Source organism: Lutra lutra, chromosome 7 (assembly GCF_902655055.1).
Source record: "Lutra lutra chromosome 7, mLutLut1.2, whole genome shotgun sequence".
Lineage (NCBI taxonomy): Eukaryota > Metazoa > Chordata > Mammalia > Carnivora > Mustelidae > Lutra > Lutra lutra.
Window position 1 is genome coordinate 45968560 of NC_062284.1, and position 24638 is coordinate 45993197.

Consider the following 24638-nt stretch of genomic DNA (forward strand, 5'->3'; position numbering starts at 1 on the left):
TGTAATCAGCAGTTGGTAATTTTTAGAAAAAGATGACATGAGTTGCTCATTGTCAAGTTTGTCTTTTTTATCAAGTCTCTGGCTCCTTCCTTTCTCTTCCATGGTTGGGGCAGAGGGGTGACAACTGTAGCAGAAGGCTGTTTGTGGATTTGAGAAAACTGCGAAAATGTTTTGCACTCACGTATAAAGGCTGATGGAATTCAGAAACGATCCCACCGATTTTTATGAGAAACATGACTGTTCCTCTTGGGTGTCTCAAGTCAAAACAAGGCAACCGCCTCGTGATTTATAGTCCCCACTACACATATTCCGCCTTCCAGAAGGCATTAGAGAAAGGGCCAAGTTCTGCCAGGAGCGATTGTAAACATACCACTGACAGCTTGGACACTTTGTTTTTAAATGCAGCAGGATTTTTTCCTTTGGCCCTGGCGGAAAAGCCAACTCCCTAGGATTGTTTAGGAAGGAGCAGACAGGAGGACTCCCCTGAAACCTCAGAGTGAGGAGCCTCATGGTCCCCACTGACCAGAGTGTGGCCGGGAGCATTGTCAAAGGCAATCAATACATTTATGGTGTATGAAAATTGTCCTGTGGTCCCCAGCTGGCCCCCAGACTCCACCCGGTTGCACATGGGGCAAGGGAGATACAGAACAGATTATATCGTAAGGCACGTGATTGAGGTGGCCCCCACACCAGGCCCCAAGGGATTATCTCTTTGCACGATTCCAAAAGTGATGGAAAGCTGAGGAATTGATGGCACTCACAATAAGCAGCAGCAGCAGATACAGGGATATCATGACCATAAACCAATGGCTGGAAAACCAGGACAGCTGGCTGGAAGCCCTGCATAAGGGGGGAAAAAAGGATGTTGGCAAGAAGAGAAAAACATTTTTTTTTAAGTGTATGCAACAACTTCTGGCTCAAAGAAGATGAAATGATGAATTTCATCCTCTGGGTAAGCCGTGAAATGAAGCTTCGTGCATGCTACTTTGCTCAAAAAATCTGAGGCTATTTGCCCTGGCACAGACACATCTTTCACCAGAACATTTTCTAAATGTGCAAAGACAGCTATGCAATGAGCTCATCATGATCATCTCTCTTATGGCTCCTCTTGTACCTTTTATGACCTGTCTTTTCTTTGGTGAGACTTTGGGATCTAGAAGGTTCTTGCTCAAGGTGTCTGCCCAGATGGCAGCAGGTGGCAGGTTACTTAGCAAAAGTCTCTTCATGGTGACACATGTACAGATATCAGTCAGAGCTGGGGGAGCCCTCTTTGGCCCACCAGGAGATGATCTAAAGCATCCGAGTGTACACTAAGAGACACTCCAGGGAGAAGTGGGAGAGGAATGGAATTTTCAAGTAGAAAAAGCCAGATGGTTTTAAACCAAAGGATAATGTTCCTCAGACTCAGAAACCCTATCCAAATTTCCCCCAATGTGGGGGACGGCCACGGGAGGGGAGGATTTTACTGGTTTATGAAGTCTTGAAGTGTGGAAACCACTGGAGTGGGGTGTATTAAAGTGTATTAAAACCCCCTTTCCTATCTTACCTGCTTCTCTACTGCTTGTCCCCATCAGAAGCCCTGCCACAGACCCCAACAAGGCAACAGGATCTTAAAGCAACCCTTGACCCTAGAAATCCCCGCACATCCACCAACTACCACATTGCTGAGGTGGGATGAGGCATCGGCCATGGCTATGAGGGGCTGAAAGGTCTCATCTGCTGTTGAATTCAACTCCCATTTTAGAGATAAAGAGGAAGCAGCTCAGGTGCAGAGAGCAGCAGGTGGTGGGTCCACACCACTGCAGGGAGTGACCGAGCAGGGCGCACACGTTCCCAGCTGGTGTCCAGGCACCACCCAGCCTCTCAGCTTCACCTCAGTCAGTGGGTGCCAGACTGCAATCGGGAGCCCGGGTGGTGAGGGGGCCTCGTGCTCTGGGGCAGCCAATTTGGTTTCATTTAGTCCCTCATGTCATTTGTGTTTACAAGTCTCTATCTTCTTCACTAGGAACACACAGTCCCTCTTAGGGCCAGGACCCCATCTCCTCAGACCCGTCTTCCTCACCCCTCGTGTTTTATATACTTCACACACTGCTCAAGTCTAAGGCTGGGGAGCAAGGGATGCTGGCAGCAGAGAACCCGCCACTCTGAATGCAGCTTTGCGGTGCTGCCCTGGGCCTCTCGCGGGGACCGCCCGCCTTACCTGCTGGGCTGCCTCTGTGAGTACACCAGCAGGTACTTCACTCGCAGGAGCTGGTTATTCGTGACCACAAAGTACTTTGGGGGGACGTCTCCCCCTTCGCTGTATTTGATTCTTGCTCTCCTGCGATCTATCTCCTTGGAATCTGAACAAGGAGAATGAAGCACAGCTTTACTGGGGGACATTCAGGAATAAGAGAAGCAAATTATGAATAGAAACAGGTCAAGCCTCCTGGTCATGAGGGTGGAGAAGCCCCAGCAGGCTGAGGAAGGGTCTGGGTGTATAGAGGAGCACCAAAAAAACAGGAGAATCTGACAAACAAGATAAGAGGGGAAAAACAAAAACAAAAACAAAAACAAAACAAAACCCAGGAAAATAATAAGGGATACAAGGGGGGAAAAACAGTTGGGAAAGCAGAGGGAAGAAGCAGACTGATGGCCATCACAAAAAAATGAACTGGGCTTAGGTACAGGACTTGACCTAAAATGAGTCCCTTAGCAGGCATTTTAAATTAACCATCCAGATTTTCGAGCTTCTTAGAACTCTCATGTTCCATCCTTTGTACCAAGACTTGTTTAAAAAACAAAACCAAAAACCCCAAACTTTTTAATAACATGATGAAACTTGATAAAAACAAACAAACAAAGTTATGTGACAGCAGACACTGCAAGGTTTTGTTCTGTTGTTTAAGGTCAGAGTTTGCAAACTTCCTAAGAGTTATAAACGCAGATATTCATGCTGCCTGCTTTGGAAGGGTGGCGTCAGACCTGGGCCCATTCCTCAGGATTCCAGTTGTTTTACATTAGAGGCCAGGAACAGACAGTTTTCTCAGTGGAACCAACCAGTCAGTTCTGGAGACTAAAGTAAGAGTTCTGGGACTCTTTTACCACTAAGGGCAAAACAGCAGAGCACACAAGGCAGAGACTCGAAGGAATGGATCAGACTGGAGGTGGCTAGCTAGTCATCCGCTCCCCAGAGAGCCCAGGATTTACTCCCCACAGCTTCGGGTGCCTCTCACGTCCTCTGGGCGCCTACCCAGGCACACACCAAAGTAGCCTGGAGGGACGGGTCTGGACATGTGTCTTTAGCTTCAGTTGACCAAATACCTACTGAATGCCAAGTACGTCCCAGGTTCTCTGCAGATACCAGGTGCCCAAGAGTGACTGAAACCCAGTTTCTGCCTTCAAAGAGCCCACATTCTGGCTTCACACCTTTCCTTTTATCTACTTTTTAAATTATTTATTTATTTGCAAGAGAGAGAGAGAGAGAGAGAGCACAGAGTGGGAGGGAGAAGCAGACTCCCCACCAAGTGGAGAGCCCGATGTGGGGCTCGATCCCAGGACCCCGAGATCATGACCCAAGCCAAAGGCAGACACTTAACCGACTGAACCACCCAGGTGTCCCTTACCTATTGAAGCTCCCCTCTACCCCAGAGCTTTCCCTGAGTGCTTGGACATACTATGATTGTACCTTCCTCTCAGCTGCCCCTGTGGACTTCATCAGCCCCCTCCCCTGGTACGCTCTGCCCACCACCTTGTAGTAAGTGTATCTTTTTTATCACGTGTCCGCAAGGAGACTGCTCACTCTGTGAAGGCAAGCTCCTGTCCCACGTTGCTTTGGACCCAGCCCATTCCTTGGCAGGCAATGTGTGTTCCACTCAACAGATGAGCCAACGATAAGAGCCTGTACATTTAATAGGCCTGCAGCCCGGGCCCAGGCCAAGCGCTCACTCACCCTTCTTCTTCATTTGGCACTTGACATCTGGATGATCAATGACTTCACACACAGCCACGCAGCTGAGGATGGGGCCAAGGAGGCTGTGTTGCCATCCCAGGCCGTGGGGGCTATAAATGAGGGCCAGGCTCAAGTCACTGGTGAGGTAGGTCCCTTCCCCAAACAAGGACGTCTGGAATGGCAGAGGTTAACAAAGAAACAGGGCTGAGTGCATGTAAAGTTGGCACAGCAAGATGACATAGGTCTTTCTTCGATAAAACTGTAAACAACAAATTCTTAAGCCTCTTTTTCCCCCGGGAAAAGGTATATAATGTCAGCTCATTCTAAGACATCATCTCAGAGTTGTAGTTAAACACATTCCCATCTGACGACAGTTTAACTTGATTGTGGATGTGCCCACCTAGCCTGGCAAATTAGTGGTCAAGTTTGAATGAGAAAAACATAGATAAAAGAGACCCGACAGACCTGAGTTTGAATCCTGACTGTACCTCCAACAAGCTGGCAAGTTATAGAAACTCTCTGGGTCTCAGTTTCTACGTCTACAAAATGTTGGTAAGTGCATCTCCTTCACAACATCACAGAGGAGGATTCAATGAGATAATGTACATAACACTGAGCCGGACCCCGGCCCGTGAAAGGAGAGGGCATGTGTGTCACAGTATATCAGTCATTCCTGTTACACGAATGCATTTAGCATGGTCACACTGACAGCCTCCAGAAGCCAAGTCATGCACTTATGCACAGGGAGGAGGATCACACTTGAGGGTAGAAGGGACCGAAGTTGTCATGTGGAAAAGAAATGAATCTCAGACCAGAAACTGTTACCATATAAGGCAGGCCTGTATTAGGGGCAGGGTAAGTATTACTCTTCATATTGGTGTCAACCAAGAAAATGTCCAAAATCCAGGAGGCAGGTCCCTAGTGGTAGGGGCTAACTTGATGTCCTCCATAAGGAAGCATGTCAAGTGAGAGAGAATGAGCCCAGGTGATATACCCATAGGTTGAGGCTACAGCAGGTGTAGCAAACTCATCTTTTGCCCACAGCAGACCACAGCAAAGGGTCAATAATCAACCATGATGGCCAGCAGAACAGTACCAGTCATGGCACTCAGTCATCCTGACTCAGAATCCTTCTCATTTCAGGTAGCTGCTACCAATGGATGGACTTTGAAATTGAAGTTGGAATTCAATTGCTATCTTCGGGCTGCAGTGTCTGCATTTGTTGAGTGAACTCAAACTGCTCACTGAACATCCCAAGCTTGGGAACTGAGAGATGTCTTTTTCAGGGGCCCTAGGCTTCCATAATTCTAAGCTGGTTCAGTGAAGCTTAGGGGGAATGAAACTCGAGCCTTTGCTTTACCTTTGGGAAGCCCCTTGCCAACTTAGGCACTGTCCCCATGTCTCAGAAGCTGACACAGACCTTCTCCAAGGACACTGGATGTCATCTGCTCTGACTCCATACCCACTCTCAGCTCTGGCTGTAATATATACACAGACAAAACCCCCCTCAACTCAAGAACCTCAAGCAAGACTGCTCTGAGCAGAGAAACAAGAGTGGGAAAGGTCGGGTATCTGTACTGCGAAAATAATCTCACAGCTTCAACTGGCAAGTACGCTCCCTCAAGCAAGCCCCTCACTGGAAACCCAGACAGAAGTGGCCAATGGAGCATCCGCTTTACCAATGGACTCTGAGGAGATGCCTCTACACAGCGACTCCCCAGACAGTGAGTGAAGTGAAGGTTTGCTGTACAAGCCTGTAATCTGCAGGCAGCTTCTCCAGGCCGGCTCTACCATGAAGCAGAGGCCCCCTGGATTCCAGTAGCCTGGCCATAAAAATAAGCTGAGAGCCAGTATAAACAAGCCCGTCATCCTACGCAAAACCCAACTGCATTAATCAGCTACAGCAGTGCTGGAAAAGTCTCTCTAGCCCCGGGGCTGCATCAGCCACAGCTGAGCCCATGGCTCACAGAACCAGACCCTCTGATGAGGCAGAAGGCCGCAGCCCTCCAATTACCCCAGATTCCCTCTCCATCCGCCTATGAAAGCAGCCCTTGCTTTCTTGGAGTCTAGTACGGGAAGAGCCTTTTGCATATATGAACTGTTTGAATCCTCTCAGCACACCAGAAGGTGGGTAATGACATCCTATTTTACAAATGGGGACGCTGAGGTTCAGAGAGGTTAATGAAATTTGCCCAAGACACAGAGCTGCTAAAGTGGTCTTTTCTGGCTCCTAGGAGGCTCTCCTCCTAGGCAAGTGCTTCTCAAATTTTTACGTGCCTACGAGTCACCTGGTGAGCTTGTTAAAGTGATCCCATATCAGGTGATCTTGGGTGTGGCTGAGATTCCACAAGTCCTACAAGTTCTCAGGTGATGTGGATGTGGCTGGGCCAGGGACCATGCTGAGTCATAAAGATTGCCTATACCCTGGAATCACCAAACTTTTAAAGCATATTGGTGTCTGGGCCCCATACCCAGAGATCCTGATTTAATTGGTTTGGGATGCAGCCAAGCACTAGGATTTTTAAAAGCTCCCCAAATGGTTCCAAATGGGCAGCCAAGGTTGGGCACCATCTTCAAATCAATACTTCTCAAACTGTAATCAGTACAGGAATCACCCAGAGAGCTTATTAAAAATCAGATTCTAATTCAGAAGGTCTAGGGTGGGCTCAAGATTCTGCATCTTCACAGGCTCCCAGATGCTGGTGTTACTACTGGTCTGCAGACTATACTAGGAGGGGCAAGGCCTTAGTGAGCCCCTCCCCCCACCCTCTACCAGCAAATTCCCCAGGGTCAGGAGGCTTAGGCCCCACCTTGTTCAGGTGGCAATGCAGCCCATTGTGGATGATGGAATGGAAGTTTTCGAGGCGGCTCCCGTGGAAGGCGTAGATTAGGTCCCGTTCTCCTTTGGTCTCATAAAATTTGGCGTTCGCTGGGTTGGAGTATTCAATTTCAAACAGGAAGTCCGGCACGGGGACAGGCGTGTGAGGGGCACCAGTCAGCTTTTGGATCTTTTCGAACTTGAAAACACGTAGGAAGTGGCAGTTTTATTTGGGAACCTGGTAAGATGTGCTGCAAAATGGCGTCCGAAAGCTTTGGGCTTACCTCCTACGGGCTCTGCTCATGAGAACAACTAGTTGCATGAGAATACAGACAACAGTTTATAAATAAGCTCAGAGCTTACAGCTCAAGACTGCTTCCCTCTAATACTATTTTTCCCTACACCAAGCTGCAAAGCATGAACTCCTTCTTTTAACTAAAGACTACCTCTAATTTTCATAACACTATCACATCCATTTCCCGCATTCCATCTTTACAATAATCTCAGGAGGTAGAAAGGTGGGATTAAGTGCAAGAATGGCCAAAAATGTTTCCTCCCATCCTTGTCCATTTGCCCCTCTGTAACTGACTTTGCAGGTGGGAACTCCAGAACTCCACCAAGAGGTGACATCTACTTCTCTGCCCCTTGAATCTGGACTTGGCCATGTGACTTGCTCTGACCCTGGCCAAATATAGCAAGCAGAAACTTGAAAATGGCCTGCTGCGGTGAACCCTTCACTGCCATGGGGACAACCCCTGCTAGCCTTCAGTAAGATGAGGGCCTCACAGAGGAGGCCCCCACCACAGCAGCCATTCCAGCTCAAGACCTAGACCTGTGAGGCTACCCTAGATCATCCAGCCCCATCCAGAAGAACAACCCAACTAATCCACTGAATCTTGAGAAACAATCAATGTTGTTTTAAGCCACTAGGTTTTGGGAATGGTTTGTTACGCAACAAAACCAAATTGATACGGAAGAGTAAGCTCTTCCTGATGGGCAGTGATCCTTCTCAGGGCAGGGACCACATCATTTGGGTAATTTCTAAACAGTAAGTCATAGACCAAAACCAGTCTGTGGCAAAGTTTTCTCTGGGTTGTGATTAAATGAGAAAACTAAGGACAAAGTAACAAATACGTTTATATTGCTGTCAGGTTGCCATGAGCCTTTGTCATTTTTTTGAGGCCATCCTCCTTTTTTGTACTAAAATATATTTTTATAAAGTGATGAGACATAGCAGCCTAATGTCCTTACTTGAGCTATAAAATAAAAATAAAAAGCTAATAATCCTCACTCCATATGTGGAGTGCCAACACTCCACTCCACATCTTAACGAAATTTAACTGACCCATAATTAAAAGTGAAGGAACCACCGTCTTATCTACTTTAGCTCCAGCACCCAACATCTAGTAGATGCTTGAAGAGGATAAATAAAGGAATGAATAAATAAATCTCAACTTAGCAGATGACAGAAGTGAAACGGAGATATCTTCTCTGAGTCAGCAACCCAGCCCAGACTTGATTATGGATCTCCTGACTACCACTCCAGGGCTCTCTGTTACTGACCCTTTACCAACACAGGTGGACACCCCTAGACACCAGAATCTGAAACACCCAATTCTCTGCCACTTGAAGAGGGTTTTTGTCTTTGGCAGGAGCTTGTAAAAATTAAATGCTCTTAAATGGAAACTGATGAAGTAAAGAACAACACAGATATACCCCTGCTTCTGTTCTGAGGCACGAGCACAAGGCCAGAGGGTCTGCCGTCCCATGCCCTGGTCCTTGTCCTCCCAGCCTGACCCTGGGAGATCCTGGCCAGGCAAGGGAAACCAGATTACGGAATGTCTAGTCTGTGCCACAAACTATACTGGGGGTGCCATACATTCTACCATAGCTCCCCTCTGTGGTAACTATTAATATTCTCAATGTTCAAATGGGGAAAAGGAGACAGAATGTTAGATGCAAGTGGGATTTGACCCCAGTGCCTGAAGTGTTTCATGAACCAGGTTCTGCCTTTGTGTTTCCTGACAACTGGATGAGGCCAGTGTTTCTTAAGGTGTGGTCAAGGGTCCACCGTTGTGATACCCAACATTTCCTGAGCCCTTAGCATGTACCCTAAGGCATTCTTCTAGCTGGGAATATTCATGCCATTCTCACAGCCAGTTCCCTAATGGAAGTACACTATTTATAGATGAGGAGACGGAGATACTGAGATGTACCCGGTGGCCTGCTCCAGGTTCACCGTAACGGCGAGAACACTGCTTCGCACTGCCAGTGTGCAAGTTCCTGAGCCCACTCCGGACACAGAATCAGCATCTCTCAGGGCAAGGTCCAGGAAGCTGCATTTTCAGCAAGCTTCCCAGGCCTTTCTGGTGCAGGAGGAGGTCCCAGAGCCCTTCAGCCCTAGGGATCTGCTGTCCTATAGACCAAAGTCTCACCTCTGACTTCCCTGCACTGTGGATTGTCAGGACCTTTGAGGATAAAATCCAGCTCACCAGATCCCTGGCCCGTACGTCTTTGTCTCCAGAAGACTGGAGAAGTTCTTTCAGGTTGGGTAACTTGCTGGCATCTGCAAGCTGAAATGAGGAAAAAAACCTCCATTTGCAAGGATCCTGAACAAAATGATAACGGGGTGCCCTCTCGTGGTAAAGTAGGCAAACTGCACTTCTTTCGTGTTTCAAGGAATTTCCTAAGAGGGAAAGAAAGTTACAGCTCTGGGACCCCCCTTCCAAATACCAACCTCCAAAAGTTCTGAATACTGAAACATAGTCTCGTAACCCATTTGGTACAAAACCTGACCTGAGCTGCTTTGAGGTTAGTTTAATCTTTACTTTTCCCACTTCCTGTTGCTGTTGATGGGATACATTTGGCTGCAGGAATATTAATGTCTGCTTATGGGATACCGCCACCTCCCAGGAGGTGTTACCAAATACACGGTATATCCAAGTGTGGGTAGAGGGTGAACAAAGCCTTTTCCCTTCAGCATGAGTTAACTCCCTGTTAACATGTCTCTTGGAGTGTGGCAACTCCATACACAAGCAGGCAATACTGCTTTGGAAAAAATGACCCAGAATGTTAAACTATACCTGGACTGGAAGAATCTATGAGTGGGGAATCCATGGCTTTGGACTTTCCTGAGTGTGAGTGTGGTGACTTCTTTGAGGACCCCAGCAGCTATGTCTGTGGTGTTCTCACAAAAGAGGCCAGCCTCTGGGGCACATGGGGCTTCATTGAGGCGCCCACCCACTCATCTCCTCAGTCATCTCCTCACTCCCCACTGCTTCCACGTTGGGTTGCTGAGAAGATGAAAGAAGGTCCCAGGTCTATCTCTACACGTCCATTTCTTTTTTTTTTTTTTTTTAAAGATTTTATTTATTTATTTGACAGAGAGAGATCACAAGTAGACAGAGAGGCAGGCAGAGAGAGAGAGAGAGGGAGGGAAGCAGACTCCCTGCTGAGCAGAGAGCCCGATGCGGGACTCGATCCCAGGACCCTGAGATCATAACCTGAGCCGAAGGCAGCGGCTTAACCCACTGAGCCACCCAGGCGACCCTACACGTCCATTTCTTTTCCTTTCCATTTTTCTAGAAAGTTGGCTGTTGCTAACCTTGGGGGTTTTATTTCCTAACTCGGCAAATGAAAATCAGAAACATTTCAGGGCTACTTTATTCCTATCTCTATTTCCAAAGAGTTGATCACTAGCCTTGAACTAACTTACTTACTTACTTACTTACTTATTTATTTATTTATTTGACAGACAGACAGACAGAGATCACAAGTAGGCAGAGAAGCAGGCAGAGAGAGAGGAGGAAGCAGGCTCCCTGCTGAGCTGAGAGCCTGATGCAGGGCTAGATCTGAGGACCCTCGGATCATGACCTGAGCCCAAGGCAGAGGCTTTAACCCACTGAGCCACCCAGGTGCCCCTAGCCTTGAACTTCTAATAGAACCCTCTCTACATGCCTTGTGGAGCGTCAGTGAGGATCCAGTTAAAAACCATGGATGATGGTGCCTGGGTGGCTCAGTCGGAGGATATTAAGTACTCCAATGTTAGTGGGACTGTCATAATGGTTGTCATTATGAACTGTAGGAGGTTCCATGTGCCTGGGGCGTGGGGGAAGGGTCGCCAAGAGGAGTGAGAAGGTAACATCAGTCTGTGAATGACCTTGACCCACCTGGGGACTCGGCTTTGTTCTATAGACTGTAGGGAGCCACTGAGGGTACCCTCCAGTGGCTGTCCCCACTGCCTGCTGCCTGCACAGAGAACACCCCCCCAGCAGCCTGTGGCCTCTGTCCTTCTTTTCTTCTCCTGGTCCATCCTTGTTATCACAGAGACAGAGCTGAGTATTCTCTCCCACAATGACTGTCCTCATTACTCCTATTCTCCAGTCCCACCTGTGAGCCACAAACCCCTGCCAATAGTCCAGACCTGGGCACAGGGAGCCTGCAAAAGGCCCGTCGGCTAAGCCAGGCCCCTTTTAGGGGTTCAGTCTGGGAAAGTGGGAGAGAACCCTCCTGGCTCTGGGTGGGACCCAGGCCCCCCTCAGACCTCCTTGGAGCCAGCCTTCTTCCAGAGCTCTGGCCCTCTCACTGCTGCCTGTCCAGACAGGGCCCCTATGTGTCCTGCCAGGCTGCCTGCTTTATCCCTACTCTTTAACCCCTCAACTGACCTCCCTTAAGTCCCATTTCACTTTCACGCTACTCTGAAAAATAAATCTGATCCAACAAGTTAACAGAATTCTTCCTCCTGAATAAAACCTGTCTGCACCTGAGCAGGGCCTTTTGGTAACCAGGCATACAAGCAGGGTTGCCAGATAAACTACTGTCTCATCAGTTAAATTTGAATTTCAGATAAACAACAAAATTCATTCTTTCAGTGTAAGTATAACCCATACAATATTTGGGGGCATACTTGCACTTTCAAAATTATCTGTTGCTTATCTGAAATTCAAATTTAACTAGGTGGCTTATACATAGTTCGCCAAAGCTAACAACACTTCCTTCAACAAGGCCCTTGGACATCTGGTCTGACCTGGCCTCTCTTCCTAACAGCGCCTCTTACCACAAACTTCCACCGGCTGCCCCCATGCTATTCCTCACCTGCCCTGTGTCTTTCCTTTATTATGCTTCTGCAGCTGCCCAGCATAACATTTCATGGGGGCTTCAAGGCCAGCCTAAATTCACCTCCCTGTCCTTGACCACCCAGGATTCTGTGTTCCCCCGTCCTCTAGGCAAAATCCCATGTTGGTACTTGACTCTCTGCAGTCACCTCAAATCCGGTTGGGACAAGCACTTCCTGAGGGCCAACCACATCTCATGTCTCCTGGAGACCCAGCAACTGGCCTAGAACTTGGCACGAGGTTCAGAACAAGAGAGTAACAGCTACTATTTATTCAGGCCTTACCATATACCAGGCGCCATGCTAAATGCCAGGCATGCATCATCATTTTAGCCTCCACACAGCCTGTGTTAAAGGGGGAGGGAACAGGTCTGGAGAAGTTCAGCTCTTTCCCAGGGTCACACTGCTATTCAGTGGTAGGGCAGAGACATGAAGCCGGGTGGCCTGGCTTCAGAGTCCATTCTCTGGGATCCTCTCCCAACAAATCAATGGAGAAATGTATTTATTTGTTTGTTTTAAAGGTTTAAGTAATCTCTACACCCAACGTGGGGTTTGAACCCACAACCCCAAGATTAAGAGTTGCATGCTCCACAGACTGAGTCAACCAGGCACCCTTCAATGGAGAAATTTTTTTTTTTAAAGATTATTTATTTATTTATTTGACAGACGGAGATTACAAGTAGGCAGAGAGGCAGGCAGAGGGAGAGAGAGGAGAAAGCAGGCTCCCTGCTGAGCAGAGAGCCCGATGCGGGGCTCCATCCCAGGACTCTGGGATCATGACCCGAGCCGAAGGCAGAGGCTTTAACCCACTGAGCCACCCAGGCGCCCCATCAATGGAGAAATTTTTAATGGATTCAGTATTTTAGGCCCAAGGAGCAATTCTGACAAAACTTTAAGAGGGTGCTTGGGAAGCTTATCTGGTATGTTCCTGGAGACACCCCCCACCCCACCACCACCACCAAATAATACAACGAGACAGCTACTGGCTGAGCCTAAGCCCTGTCAAAGATACAGAGAAAGACGTATGTCACCTGTAGTATGGAGCAGGGTCAGGAATCAGAAAACCCACCATGCAGATAAGAGACAAACCGCAGCTCAAGATAGTGGAAGGCATTTCTGAAAAACCTGACTGAGGAGAAGAGTTCAGGAGGAAGGAAGGCATTTCTGGGGATTCGAGGAGAAGGTGGAGGGAAGGATTTATGGAGGGGGTAGGACACAGTGGTGGGGAGGATTCTGAGAGGCAGAGCAGATGGCACTCTCAGTGGAACAGGCAAAAGGTGGTCCCAAGGTCAAATGCCTTCGGAGCCAGAGAGTCGTGAAAATGAGCATGGGAGGCATCTAGGAGAGAGTGGTGAGGACTGCGTTGAACTGGATATCCCTGGCCCAACAAAGGGCCCAGCCACCAACCCCCAGCTGGTTTCTGTCCAAGGGTGCCAGGTTCTAGCTGGGCTATGGAGGATGTCTTTCTTTTCAAAAGAAATCAGCAAGCTGCTGCCTTTTTTTTTTTTTTTTTTAATTTCCCAATTTCTAGAAGGCAAGGGGAACAAATAGAGCCTCATATCCCCCAGACCCCACTTTCACAGCCTCTGCTCTGAGAAATAAAGAAGTATTCAGTTGGAGAAAGGGTCAAGGAGCCTAGGCAAGGCCTGACTGGTGACCAGCACTGGTCTCTCAAGAAAGAGGTGGTTTGGGTGACTGAGAGATCAAGGGTAAGGAACCACGAGGGGACACACAGAGGAAAGAGAAGACCAATAACCAAGCAACTCCTGTGCTTGCTTTGAGTCAGGAAGTGACAGGACAGCCCAGTGGACGGTCTGCCAAAACCAAGATCACAATCTCCTGATGAGGAGGCCCAGGAATCTGTGTTTACAGATGTTCCCACAGGCGATTCTTACCACCAGGAAAAGGTGGGGAGACTCAGGTTTAGATATTAATTAATGTTGTTCTAAAAGAGTAGGCAGCAGGAAAGAAAGAACTCTGGGGAGTGGCGGGGGGATCCTTACCTATAAAGATACCAGAGATCGTAATTACTAGATGTGGGGGAAGATGCTAGAAGGGAATGAACCAAAAGGTATAGCCAAGGTCACCAGCCTCAGGAACCAAACTGATAAAGTGACACCTGGAAGGGCAGAGTGGGTGGGATGGGGGGAGCCACTGGGATGCTGGGATGAAGCCGGGAAAAGTGGCCACTGCTGTAGGTATACCTTGGTTTGCACAAAAATCCAGATTCATGAAAACAGACTGAGGGTCAGAGTCTACTTTATAAGAGAACTCTTCACACAAGCAGTCATTGTGGGTCCCTCTAAAGGAATGGTTCTCTGGGGGCAGGCCGCCATTATCTAGGACCTGGAAGGTGGTGTAATGCCCCCACGGAGACTGATTAGTTGATGGTGACAGAGATGATAAGAGAACCCATATCACTGACTCGTTAAGATTAAATGAGTTCTCCGTAGAAACAGTTCAAAAGAGTGCCAGGCAGATAGTTCAGTGCTATTAGTATTATGTAAGCATTAGGTACTGTACTATTATTTTTTTTTAAAAGATTTTATTTATTTATTTGACAGAGAGAAATCACAAGTAGGCAGAGAGGCAAGCAGAGAGAGAGGAGGAAGCAGGCTCCCCGCTGAGCGGAAAGCCCGATGTGGGGCTTGAACCCAGGACCTGGGATCATGACCTGAGCCGAAGGCAGGGGCTTAAACTACTGAGCCACCCAGGCGCCCCAGGTACTGTACTATTATTAATCAAATGCCTCCTCTCTCCTGCTCACCAATTTGATAAGGAAAAGCCTGCATTTCTGGGATGGTTGGGAAGGAAGGAGGTAGTCTGTACTGGAAGGATGATCCCACCCCTGGGTTCTCCATATTGTTATCCCACAGGCTGAGACACCTTTCTAGCCACACATCTACCAACAGTCACGCCACATAACCTACATCTGATCCAAATCTTTTAATATCTGATACCTTTCTATATCTGTATATTCTATATTTATATATCTGTATAGAATATAGAAATATGTTCTATAATTCTGTATCTGTATATTCTTCAGAGACCACCTCTGAGAGAAGGGAACTAAATAAGTAATCTGAGACAGAATTTTACCTTGAGATATCACATATGTACCTAAATGGACACTTATGGGCTGGATTGAATCTAATCATCATCATTTCCTCACTACCCAGCAGATGGGTGTTCATAAAAATGATCAATTAATAGGAAAATCTTAAAACTACATATTCCCAGACAACCCTTTGGGTCCCCTCCCTCTTTGGGAGCTTTGTGCTATCACTTTGCTATTGCTCAATAAACCTTGCTTTGCTGCTAAAAAACAAAACAAAACAAAAACAAAAAAAAATTATTATTTTTTTTTAAATAAGCACCTGGGTGGCTAAATGGGTTAAGCCTCTGCCTTCGGCTCGGGTAATGATCTCAGGGTCCTGGGATTGAGCCCCACATCGGGCTCTCTGCTCAGTAAGGAGCCTGCTTCCCTTCCTCTCTCTCTCTCTGCCTACTTGTGATCTTTCTCTCTGTGTCAAATAAATAAATAAGTAAAATCTTTAAACAAACAAACATATATATTCTCTGTAAATAAACATAATATCCCAATGCCCAGGCTCCACCTCAGAGATGAAATCAGAATCTCCAGGGATAGGGCCCAGACATCAGTATTTTTCAAAGCTTTCCAGGGGATTCTAATGCCAGCCAAGGTTGACAGTTTTATAAAGAGTGACCTCCCCCAGTAAATGTCAATATTCAATTTATAATCTGAAAATAAGCATTAAAAGCCTCGCTTAGAGAGGTTGCTTACCCTTTTGAGCCAGCAATTTCATCATTTAGAATTTATCTCAAGAAAATAACTAGAGATGTAAACAATGATTACTCTACAAGGTAGTTTGTCATAGCAGCATTTAAAAGAGCAAAATTAAAAAAAAAAATAAAAGAGCAAAATTTTTTAAATTGTGAAGGCTCGCAAAGGAAGGACTCCTAACTGCTGGGGGTAGAGGTTGAGAATAAGATGAGGTTCCAGTTATGTCCTAAAGGATTAAGAAAAGTTTGTCTGGACAAAGAAGGAGATGGTGTGGAGAGGACAGGCATTCCCTGGAGTCAGCACAGAGAGCAGCTTATTCATGGTTTAACCCAGACATTGGGGACACAGCTTGGCTAGACAGCATAAGCCACAGACCAGAACCAGAAGAGTTGATTAGTGCAGTTCAGTAGAAAGGAAAGGGGTAGGCTAGATACAGTGCTTCTCAGACTTTACAATGCACACAAATGCCCAAGAATCTTATTAAAATGCAGGTATTGATTGGGTAGGTCTGGGGTGGAGGGGCCGACATTCTGCATTTCTAACTAGCTCCCAGGTGATGCTGATGTGGCTGGTCCTCAACCAGACTTTGGGTGGTAAAGGGCTGGAATTAATACAAAGGAGCCATTCCCCCGCAACCTCCTACCCCTTGAAAGGGTCTTCAGGCTAATGGTGAACTGGGGCATGATGTTTTCCAGCGGAAAAACACAACAAAAAACTTAACAGCTGTGATGCCAGTGACAAGATTCTGTGTAAAGTGTCTCAGGGAATATGAACTGTACCCAGGATAGCTCAACCTTAAGTTCAGGGGTCAATTGTCAGGGCTACAGGACATCCCAAGAATCTTAGAGGGTCTCTTACCTGATAGGAGCTTAGCCAACCCTCTTCCAAGGGAACAGGGTTAGAAACCCTCAGTCAGAGGCAATCAGCACATACCTAATTTGATTGCTCAAACATGTGATAAGCACGTCTCAGGCCAGACCCTGGGAATACAAAGGACTCCCAGCGCAAAATTGAAGAGCTGACTCAGAATGGAAATGTCCTCCAAACAAGGCACTGGAGAGATGATTTGGGACTGCAGGGACTGTGGCAAAATAAGGCCAGAGCCATGCCTAAAGCCAAGAGCTTGGTTCAGTAGGGGATGTTCTCAGGAAAGCCACAGTCAATAAAGTAATTCAGCCAGAGCTCTAAGTTTTGGAAACAACCCATGTGTTATAGGTGTGTAATAACAGTGGAGAGAAAATTATTTAAAAGTGGCTAAGGGGTGCCTGGGTGGCTCAGTGGGTTAAAGCCTCCACCTTGGGCTCAGGTCATGATCCCGGGAGTCCTGGGATCCAGCCCCGAGTCAGGCTCTCTGCTTGGTGGGGAGCCTGCTTCCCCCTCTCTCTCTGCCTGCCTCTTTGCCTACTTGTGATCTCTCTGTCAAATACATAGATAAAATCTTTAATAAATAAATAAATAAATAAGGCTGAAAATGATACACTGTTTCACATTATTTCCAAGAGCCCTTATCTAACAATGAGAGACTTTTTAACAGCTCTATACCTTCCTTCTTCAGGTAACCACAAAATAATCCAGAAGGCAAAGTCTGGACCTGATTCCATTTTCTCTAAAAGCTAACTTTTGAGGGGGCACCTGGCTGGTTCAGTCAGTACAGCACGGGACTCCTGATCTCAGAGTCATGAGTTCAACCCCCACATTGGGGGTACAGTTTACTTAAAAATAATAAAAAGCTAAGCTTTGAGTCAGATACAGGTCCAGATACCAAGTTCTCTGCATCTTTTCTACAATTCATGTAACATGTGGCAAAATGAAACCTAAAGTATATTTATTTAAGAATGTTTGCAGGCCCCCAGAAGTCATGGTGCAAGGCCCTGCCTGGTGAGTGGCCTTCTCCAGGGAAACTGCTTGTTAAAACCATGCCTACACACAGCCAAGAAGCTGTTGAGCCTGGCCTAGCTTCCCTCACAATGGTGCCCAATAAGGAATAAGGCACCAGAACAGGATGGGAAGAACCCGTCCATGTTTCTTCAGTGGCACCTGGAAGCAAGGGTGCCCTAGCTAGAACTGGCACAAAGAGCCCCATGCCTAAACAGTCTGTCCCTACAAATGAGAGGCTGGCTATTTGGGGTTACCTTAATCGCCAGTGCTCTCCTAAGAGGTTATAGATATGACAGGAAGGAAGAAAGTGCCTTCAACTGAGAGCACTGATACCTATGGGGAATGTGGAATGCTCTGCTGGGGGCACTCTTACTTTATCCATATCATTTGTATATTTTATAACAAAAATATATCCAACCATTGTTTGCATAATTAAAAATAAATTTTTAGGGGCGCCTGGGTGGCTTAGTGGGTTAAAGCCTCTGCCTTCGGCTCAGGTCATGGTCCCAGGGCCCTGGGATCGAGCCCCTGCATTGGGCTATCTGCTCAGCAGGGAGCCTACCTCCCACTCTCTGCCTGCTTGTGATCTCTCTCTCTGTCAAATAAATAAATAAAATCTTTTAAAAAATTAAAATAAAAATAAATTTTTAAAAAGCATGAGCACATCAAAATAATTCCAAAGCTCCCTTTGCTTTTATCCCATATTTGTCAAACCTCATTCTGTTTGCTGAGAAGACCTTCCAGCAGGAAAAGAACATAATGAGAATTCTAGTCCATTTGTATGTTTCTTGGTCAGAATTAATAATGTGCATTGCGGGGCACCATCTCTGTTGAGTTTGGTCCCTCTGACCCTAATCTCTCCTCCTCTGTCTACTTCTCCTGACAGATTTCCTCTCTCACCCTGCCTCCTCAGGGGTCTTTCAGAAATGCATCCTGGGGGCATCTGGGTGGCTCAGTCAGTTAAGCATTTGCCTTCAATTCAGATCATGATCTTGGGGTCCTGGAATAGAGCCCAACATCGGGCTCTCTGCTCAGAAGAGAATCTGCTTCTCCCTTTCTCTCTGCCCACCCCCACTTGTGCGCTCACTCTCAAATAAATAAAATCTTAAACAAAACAAAACAATGCATCCTGGATCTCACCATGCCCTTCTCTGCCCAAGGGTAAAATCAACACATCTTTGGCAAAACATGCCCAGCTCTGTGTGCTCTGGTCAACCTCATCTCTTCCTATTCCCCTTGGTAGCCACACTAAAGTCTAGACTTGTCCTTCTCAATGAGCTCCTGGCTTTCTGCCCATCCTGCTACTCCTCCTGGAATACCTCTTCCCTTCTCTCTGCTCCTCAAAAATCCTCCATGTCCCTGGGGACTCAGCATGGCATCAGCCACAGCCCCTACTTAGTGCTCCCTGACCCTAGTCCACTGCCAAGGACTGGGATTCCAGCCATGGACTTCTATGTTGTATATACAGACTTACTCCATAATACAGCTGAACACACTGTTAAAGACCTTGGGTCTTTAATTCTGTACCCTTAGCACCTGGCCCACAGCAGACACTCCATAAATATCTCCTGACAAAACTGAAGGACGTTTTATCCCCAAGGCTCTGATACCACAAACTCACAAAACTGAATATCTGAATTTTCAGAACAAACCATGAGGGAAGTCAGTTGGCTTATCTTTCTCCAACCCCCACTCCCTGTACCCTGAAATGCCTATGCACTGTGGTCAAGGCCTGGGGTGCCCTCAACACATCCCTGGCCTGGGCTATAATGGACCAGATAAGGGCAGGAGGCTGGGCCTTTGTCCCTAGACCTCTTGAGAGTGATAGCAAAGAGGGAATCCGACCCTGACCACCTCATCAGAGAAAATTCTAAGCATCTGTTGATTCAAAATATCTGCTTTAATCTGTTAACATGGTTCATAACATTCACTGATTTTTTTTTTAATGTTTAATTTTGATACCTGGAATAAATCCACCCTGTTCATGGGGAATTATTCTTTTAATATATTGCCAGAATCAGGATGCTAGTTTTGAGGATTTCTATATTTATACTCACGAGTGACACTGGCCTATAATTTTCTTTTCTTGTGTTACCTTATCGGATTTAGATCAAGCTTACATTAGCCTCTTTTTCAATACTCTGAAAGAATTTTACACAAAATGAAACTGGAAGCACTTATTCTCTCAGTGTTTGGTAGAATTCGCCAAGGAAACCAGGTAGGTCAGGAGTTTTCTTTGAGGGAATATCTTTGACTACTCACTCAATGCCTTTAATGATTATAGGCTATTTTGATTTTCTACTTCTTATAGAACTGATTTTTGTAAACTGTATTTTTCTAGGTAAATTCCAAACATTTGAATTACAAAGACAAGTGATATCTGGAATGCTGACCCTGAGGTGAACTCTGTAAGAAATTAAGTGCCTTGTGAATCATGGGAGAAATAACAGCTGACATGCAGACGGCATGTTACAATTCATAAAAGTACTGCCCACATATTACCTCATTTGAAGATCAAGGTCTGGGTGGTGTTGGTGATTTTTAGTGTCTGATTACTTGTAAAGAGATGAATAAGTTCTTACTTAGTAGAAGCATCTGATTCAGATCAACCCCCCTACTGCTGCCCATGCTAGGAAATTTTGTGGAGGCTTATGCGACTATTGAATTCTGACTTCACTCCTGGGAGTTACTTGTCATTAACGTGAGGGAGTAACCACCAAGGGCCTTGGGATTGTCGATATTAGGGTATGGGTGTTGTGAGTTCATGGAAACCTTCCTTAAGGCCCGGCTGGGAATATTAAGTCTGGGGGCTGGCGTGTTCACTAATACGGGTCCACAGGCCACGTGGCCTGGGACGCAGAGGACAGCGCGGGAAGGGGTGGAGAGAAGCACACTCACCAGGGCCTCAAAGTCCTTGCAGTCCTGGCGGGCATAGGACGCGGGGAAGGGCCGCAGCACCGAGTCGCGCTTGTAGCTCTGCAGCGCCGAGGCGAAAAGGCTGCACCGGAGGTCGGCAGCCAGCACGTCGCGGCCCGCCGCCTCCTTGACCGCCGCCCAGCCTGCCGGCTGCATCCCGGGTGGCGGCGCGTTGCCGGGGGAGACGCGCGGGTCAGGGGCTAGGGCCGAGCCTGCGGTCAGTGCGGAGCCGGGCCCAGGAACAATGGGCCAAGGACACCAGGGTTCCCAGGCCCGGGGTGGAACTAGGCTGAGGGATAAGATGACAGGGGTAAGACCGTGTGTCAAGTGTCTTCGGCTGGGGGCCGGGCCGGGGCGCTCGCTGGCTGGGGAGACGGGCCGGTGGAGGAAAAGGACCCGGCCGGGACCTCGGTTCTGCGTGGGAGGTTGGGCCTGGGAATAATGGGGCCGGAGGAGGGGGTGTCCCAGGCCCCGGGGAGGGGCTATGACATGGGATGAGACGACAACGGCGGGAACGTGCTGACACGTGTCCTCTACAGGAGCCTGGGGCAGCAGGGGTGGGGCGGGCACCACGAGCCCCCTCTCAGCGCCGGGAGAAGCTGCTGCGCCGCCTGTGCCTTCCTGTTCCGCCTCCCGCCCTGCACCGCCGAAGCCCCGGCGCTCGCCCGGCTGCCCCTGGCGCCGCCTGCGTTCCGCGAGCTGTGCACGTCAGCCCGAGGTGCCCTGCCCGCGGCAGGGACTCCCGCGCCCGAAAGCGCGCCCCGGCCTACCTCCCCTCGCGGCCTCGGTCCGCACGCTGCTCCGCGCTCCTCCCAGCCCAGCCGAGGGCCCGCCCCTTCCCGCTCCCGCGCCCGCCCCCGCCCGGGAGCCGGGTGTGTCCGCCCTGCCAGACCTGAGGGGACAGCGACGCGAGGTGTGGGGACCCGGTGGAGTCGCCCACGCCGCTGCACGCCGTCGTCCCAGAAGCCAGGGATAGGAATTACCCAGGCGCCCTTTGACCCACCCTTGGATTTGCCTTTGTCCCAGCTCCGCGGGCTGAGCCTGCGGGAATTGCTGAGCTGCGGCCTCCCTCCTGAACGTTTCGCTCCAAAACGGACTGCGCAGAGGGAACCATTGAATACCCAGGGAAACTGCATCTCAGCGTGCTGCACTGCTTGCCCAAGGTCCCACAGCCGGATCGGGTGAACTGGAATTCATCTAGATCTGAAAACCAAAAGACCTGTCCTCTGCTTCTCAGCCTTCAGAATTCACAGCATCGCTTTAGTCTCTGGCCTCTGGGACAAGGGTCAGCAAGATCCTTCTTTGGAGTCCTGTCAGAAGGAGAACCTGGAGAGACAAACAATGGGGGAGGCCAAAGGGGAGGTTGACCTAACTCTGCAGAAGGAAAGGGACTAGAGTCCCATCCCCTCTCCCAATTCACAACCCCGTTAGAGAAAACCCCAGTTTGGCCTCGTGGTCACCTGGAAATCGAAGCACAGGTAATTGCTAATTCCTAGACCAAGAAGCCCTTCAGTACCCGGGCCCCCACTCCCACACCCTAGCTTCCTCCAATAGAGGAGCTTCCCCTCCTTCCCCATCCAGACTGAGTTGGGCTCTTGCTTCAGAGAAGAGGTGGTCCAAGACTTTGGATTGTATACATGACTTTGGGAGGAAGAGCAGTACTGGACCCCCATACACCACAGGGCTTCCCAGGCCAGGCACTGAGTGCAGACTGCTCCCAGGAGTCACACCAAACCTCTGGTGCTAGGAGGCCCAGACTGGTCCAGACGAACGAACAAGTATCTTAGAAGCTTATATCCTCGGACAAGACTCCTTGTGCCCAGTGTAAAGTTTTTCCGGCGAGATAAACACAACACCAGGCAAAGTGGGTGCAAGGCAAGATTTATTAAAGGCACTCTCCAGCGAAGTTTCAGGGCTCAGGAAGAGGGGAGCCAGGAAAGTTGTGCGGGGAAGAGGTGGGCACCCTCGGGCGAGGTTCCGCGACTCTGGAAAGCAGAGTGGCGAAAGTCGCGCCTAAGGCAGGGAGGAGGGGGCTTTTAAGGGGCCTCGAGGGGAGCTCTGGGGTCTTTTGGCAAGTTTCCCTTATTCGGATATTTCGCCTGATCGTCGGGGTCCCATTGGTCCACTGGAGCCCGGGGCGGGGGTCTCAGATTCCTGCTTGGGCCTTTGTTCTCCTGTCTGAGCTCAGGTCTTGTGGCGGGAACTTTCTCCGTCTTAAGTAGCCCTTTCTGCCAGCCCAACACCCAGGACCTCGTGGGATCCGGGAACTAACATGGCTGCTGAAGTTCAGGCCCAGAAGGGCAGGGCCAGCAACAGTGGGACAGGAGACCGGAAACCCTCCTTCATTCCACCTCTTCACTGTGGGCCCTTAGACAAGACCAACTCCTTGGCCTCAAGGATTATTTGCTGGATGAAAACATGAAATTTGCTTTTCTGAATATGTTTTCTCACGCATGAAGTGAGAATCATGGTGAAACATCCACAACCAAAGCGGGTGTGGGAACCGCTCTGGGGATGCAATTCTGAGTGTCTGGGCACTCTACAAAACAAGCTGAGTTATCATTGTGTTTATTTTCTTCCTTCCTTTCTTTTTTTTTTTTTTTTAAGTTATTTATGTTTTAGTAATCTCTACCCCAACGTGGGCCTCAAACTCAGGACCCTGAGATCAACTGAGCTAGCCAGGAGCTGGCTATTTATTTACTTTTTATAATTTTTTTTTTTACTATTTACTTTTTATATTTTTTAAAAATAGCTTTATTTACCTGAAATGAATATAACATTGCATATTAACTAACTGGAATTAAAATAAAAACTTAAAAAAGAAACAGCTTTGTTGAAGTATAATCTACAGCCCATACAATTCACCCATTTGAAGTGTAAAATCTAATAGTTTTTAGTATTTCCACGGATACGTTCAACCACCACCACAGTCAATTTGAAACATTTTCATCACATTCAAAAGAAACCCTATGTAGTTAGTACTTGTGTTACCTGAGCATGCAATGTCTTTCCATTTATTCAGATCTTGAAAAAAAATTTTTTTCACCAATGTTTTGTGGTTTTCTGAGTATAAGTCTTGTGCTTCTTTAATTAAATGTATTCCTGGGGCACCTGGGTGGCTCAGTCGGTTGAGCCGCTGCCTTCGGCTCAGGTCATGATCCCAGGGTACTGGGATTGAGTCCGGCATTGGGCTTTCTGCTCAGCGAGAAGCCTGCTCTTGCCCACCCCACCCCCCAGCCTGCCTCTCTGCCTACTTGTAATCTCTGTCAAATAAATAAATAAAATCTTTTTAAAAAATTAAATGTATTCCTAAATATTTCATTCTTTCTCATGATATTGTGAGTGGGATAATTTCTTAATTTCTTTTTTTTTTTTTATTTTATTTATTTATCTGACAGAGATCACAAGTAGGCAGAAAGGCAGGCAGAGAGAGAGGAAGGGAAGCAGGCTCCCTGCTGAGCAGAGAGCCCGATGCGGGACTCGATCCCAAGACCCTGAGATCATGACCTGAGCCGAAGGCAGCGGCTTAACCCACTGAGCCACCCAGGCGCCCTAATTTCTTAATTTCATTTTAGATTGTTCATTACCAATGTAGGGAAATATCATTGCTTTTTATATATCAATCCTATAGCCTCCAAATTTACTGAATTTGTTTACCAGTTCTAATAGTTCTTTTTAAATAGATAGATCCTGTCATCTGTGAACAGAGATAATTTTGCTTCTTCCTTTCTAATTCAGATACTTTTTATTTATTTAATCTGCCTAATTGCCCTGACTAGAACCTCCAATACAATGTTGAATGGAAGAAGTGACAGCATGTATTTTGTCTTGTTTCTGATCTTACCAGGAAAGCATGAATACTTTTTTTTTTAATCATAGCTGTGGGTTTTTCAGATATGCCCTTTGCTAGGTTGAGGAAGTTCCCTTCTATTTCTAGTTTGTTGACTGTTTTTCTCATGAAAGAGGGTTGGGCTTAGTCAACTACTTTTTCTACATCTATTGGGATGATGATGTGGGTTTTGTTTTTTATTCTATTGATATAGTGTATTACCTGATTTTCAGATGGTTAAACCAACCTTGCATTTTGGGGGCTAAATCCCACATACTTAGGTGCATGATTATTTTTCTGTGTCGCTGGATTTAGGTTTGTTAGTGTTTTGTTGAGGACTTTTTCATT

The 24638-nt window shown here is 47.5% G+C and overlaps 1 protein-coding gene and 1 pseudogene across 4 annotated transcripts; both read right to left on the reverse strand.

Moving 5' to 3' along the window:
- Positions 1 to 417: 417 nt before the first annotated feature.
- PARP16 (poly(ADP-ribose) polymerase family member 16) lies at positions 418 to 21435 on the reverse strand. 4 transcript variants are annotated; one of them, XM_047737797.1, is made up of 7 exons: positions 21354 to 21435; positions 20444 to 20750; positions 9185 to 9322; positions 6742 to 6948; positions 3932 to 4103; positions 2201 to 2342; positions 418 to 840 (listed from the first exon to the last, which is right to left on the reverse strand). In XM_047737797.1, exons 2-7 carry the CDS (start codon positions 20615 to 20617, stop codon positions 705 to 707), a joined length of 969 nt encoding a protein of 322 aa, XP_047593753.1. In that variant the 5' UTR covers positions 20618 to 20750; positions 21354 to 21435; the 3' UTR covers positions 418 to 704. The 4 variants fall into 4 exon arrangements, with proteins under 4 accessions (XP_047593753.1, XP_047593751.1, XP_047593754.1 ...); XM_047737795.1 differs by lacking the exon at positions 21354 to 21435 and adding an exon at positions 21232 to 21315; XM_047737798.1 differs by lacking the exon at positions 21354 to 21435 and having other exon boundaries at positions 9242 to 9322; positions 20444 to 21198.
- LOC125104387 (prefoldin subunit 5-like) overlaps positions 20785 to 24638 on the reverse strand; it is a 30658-nt pseudogene continuing 26804 nt past the window's right edge.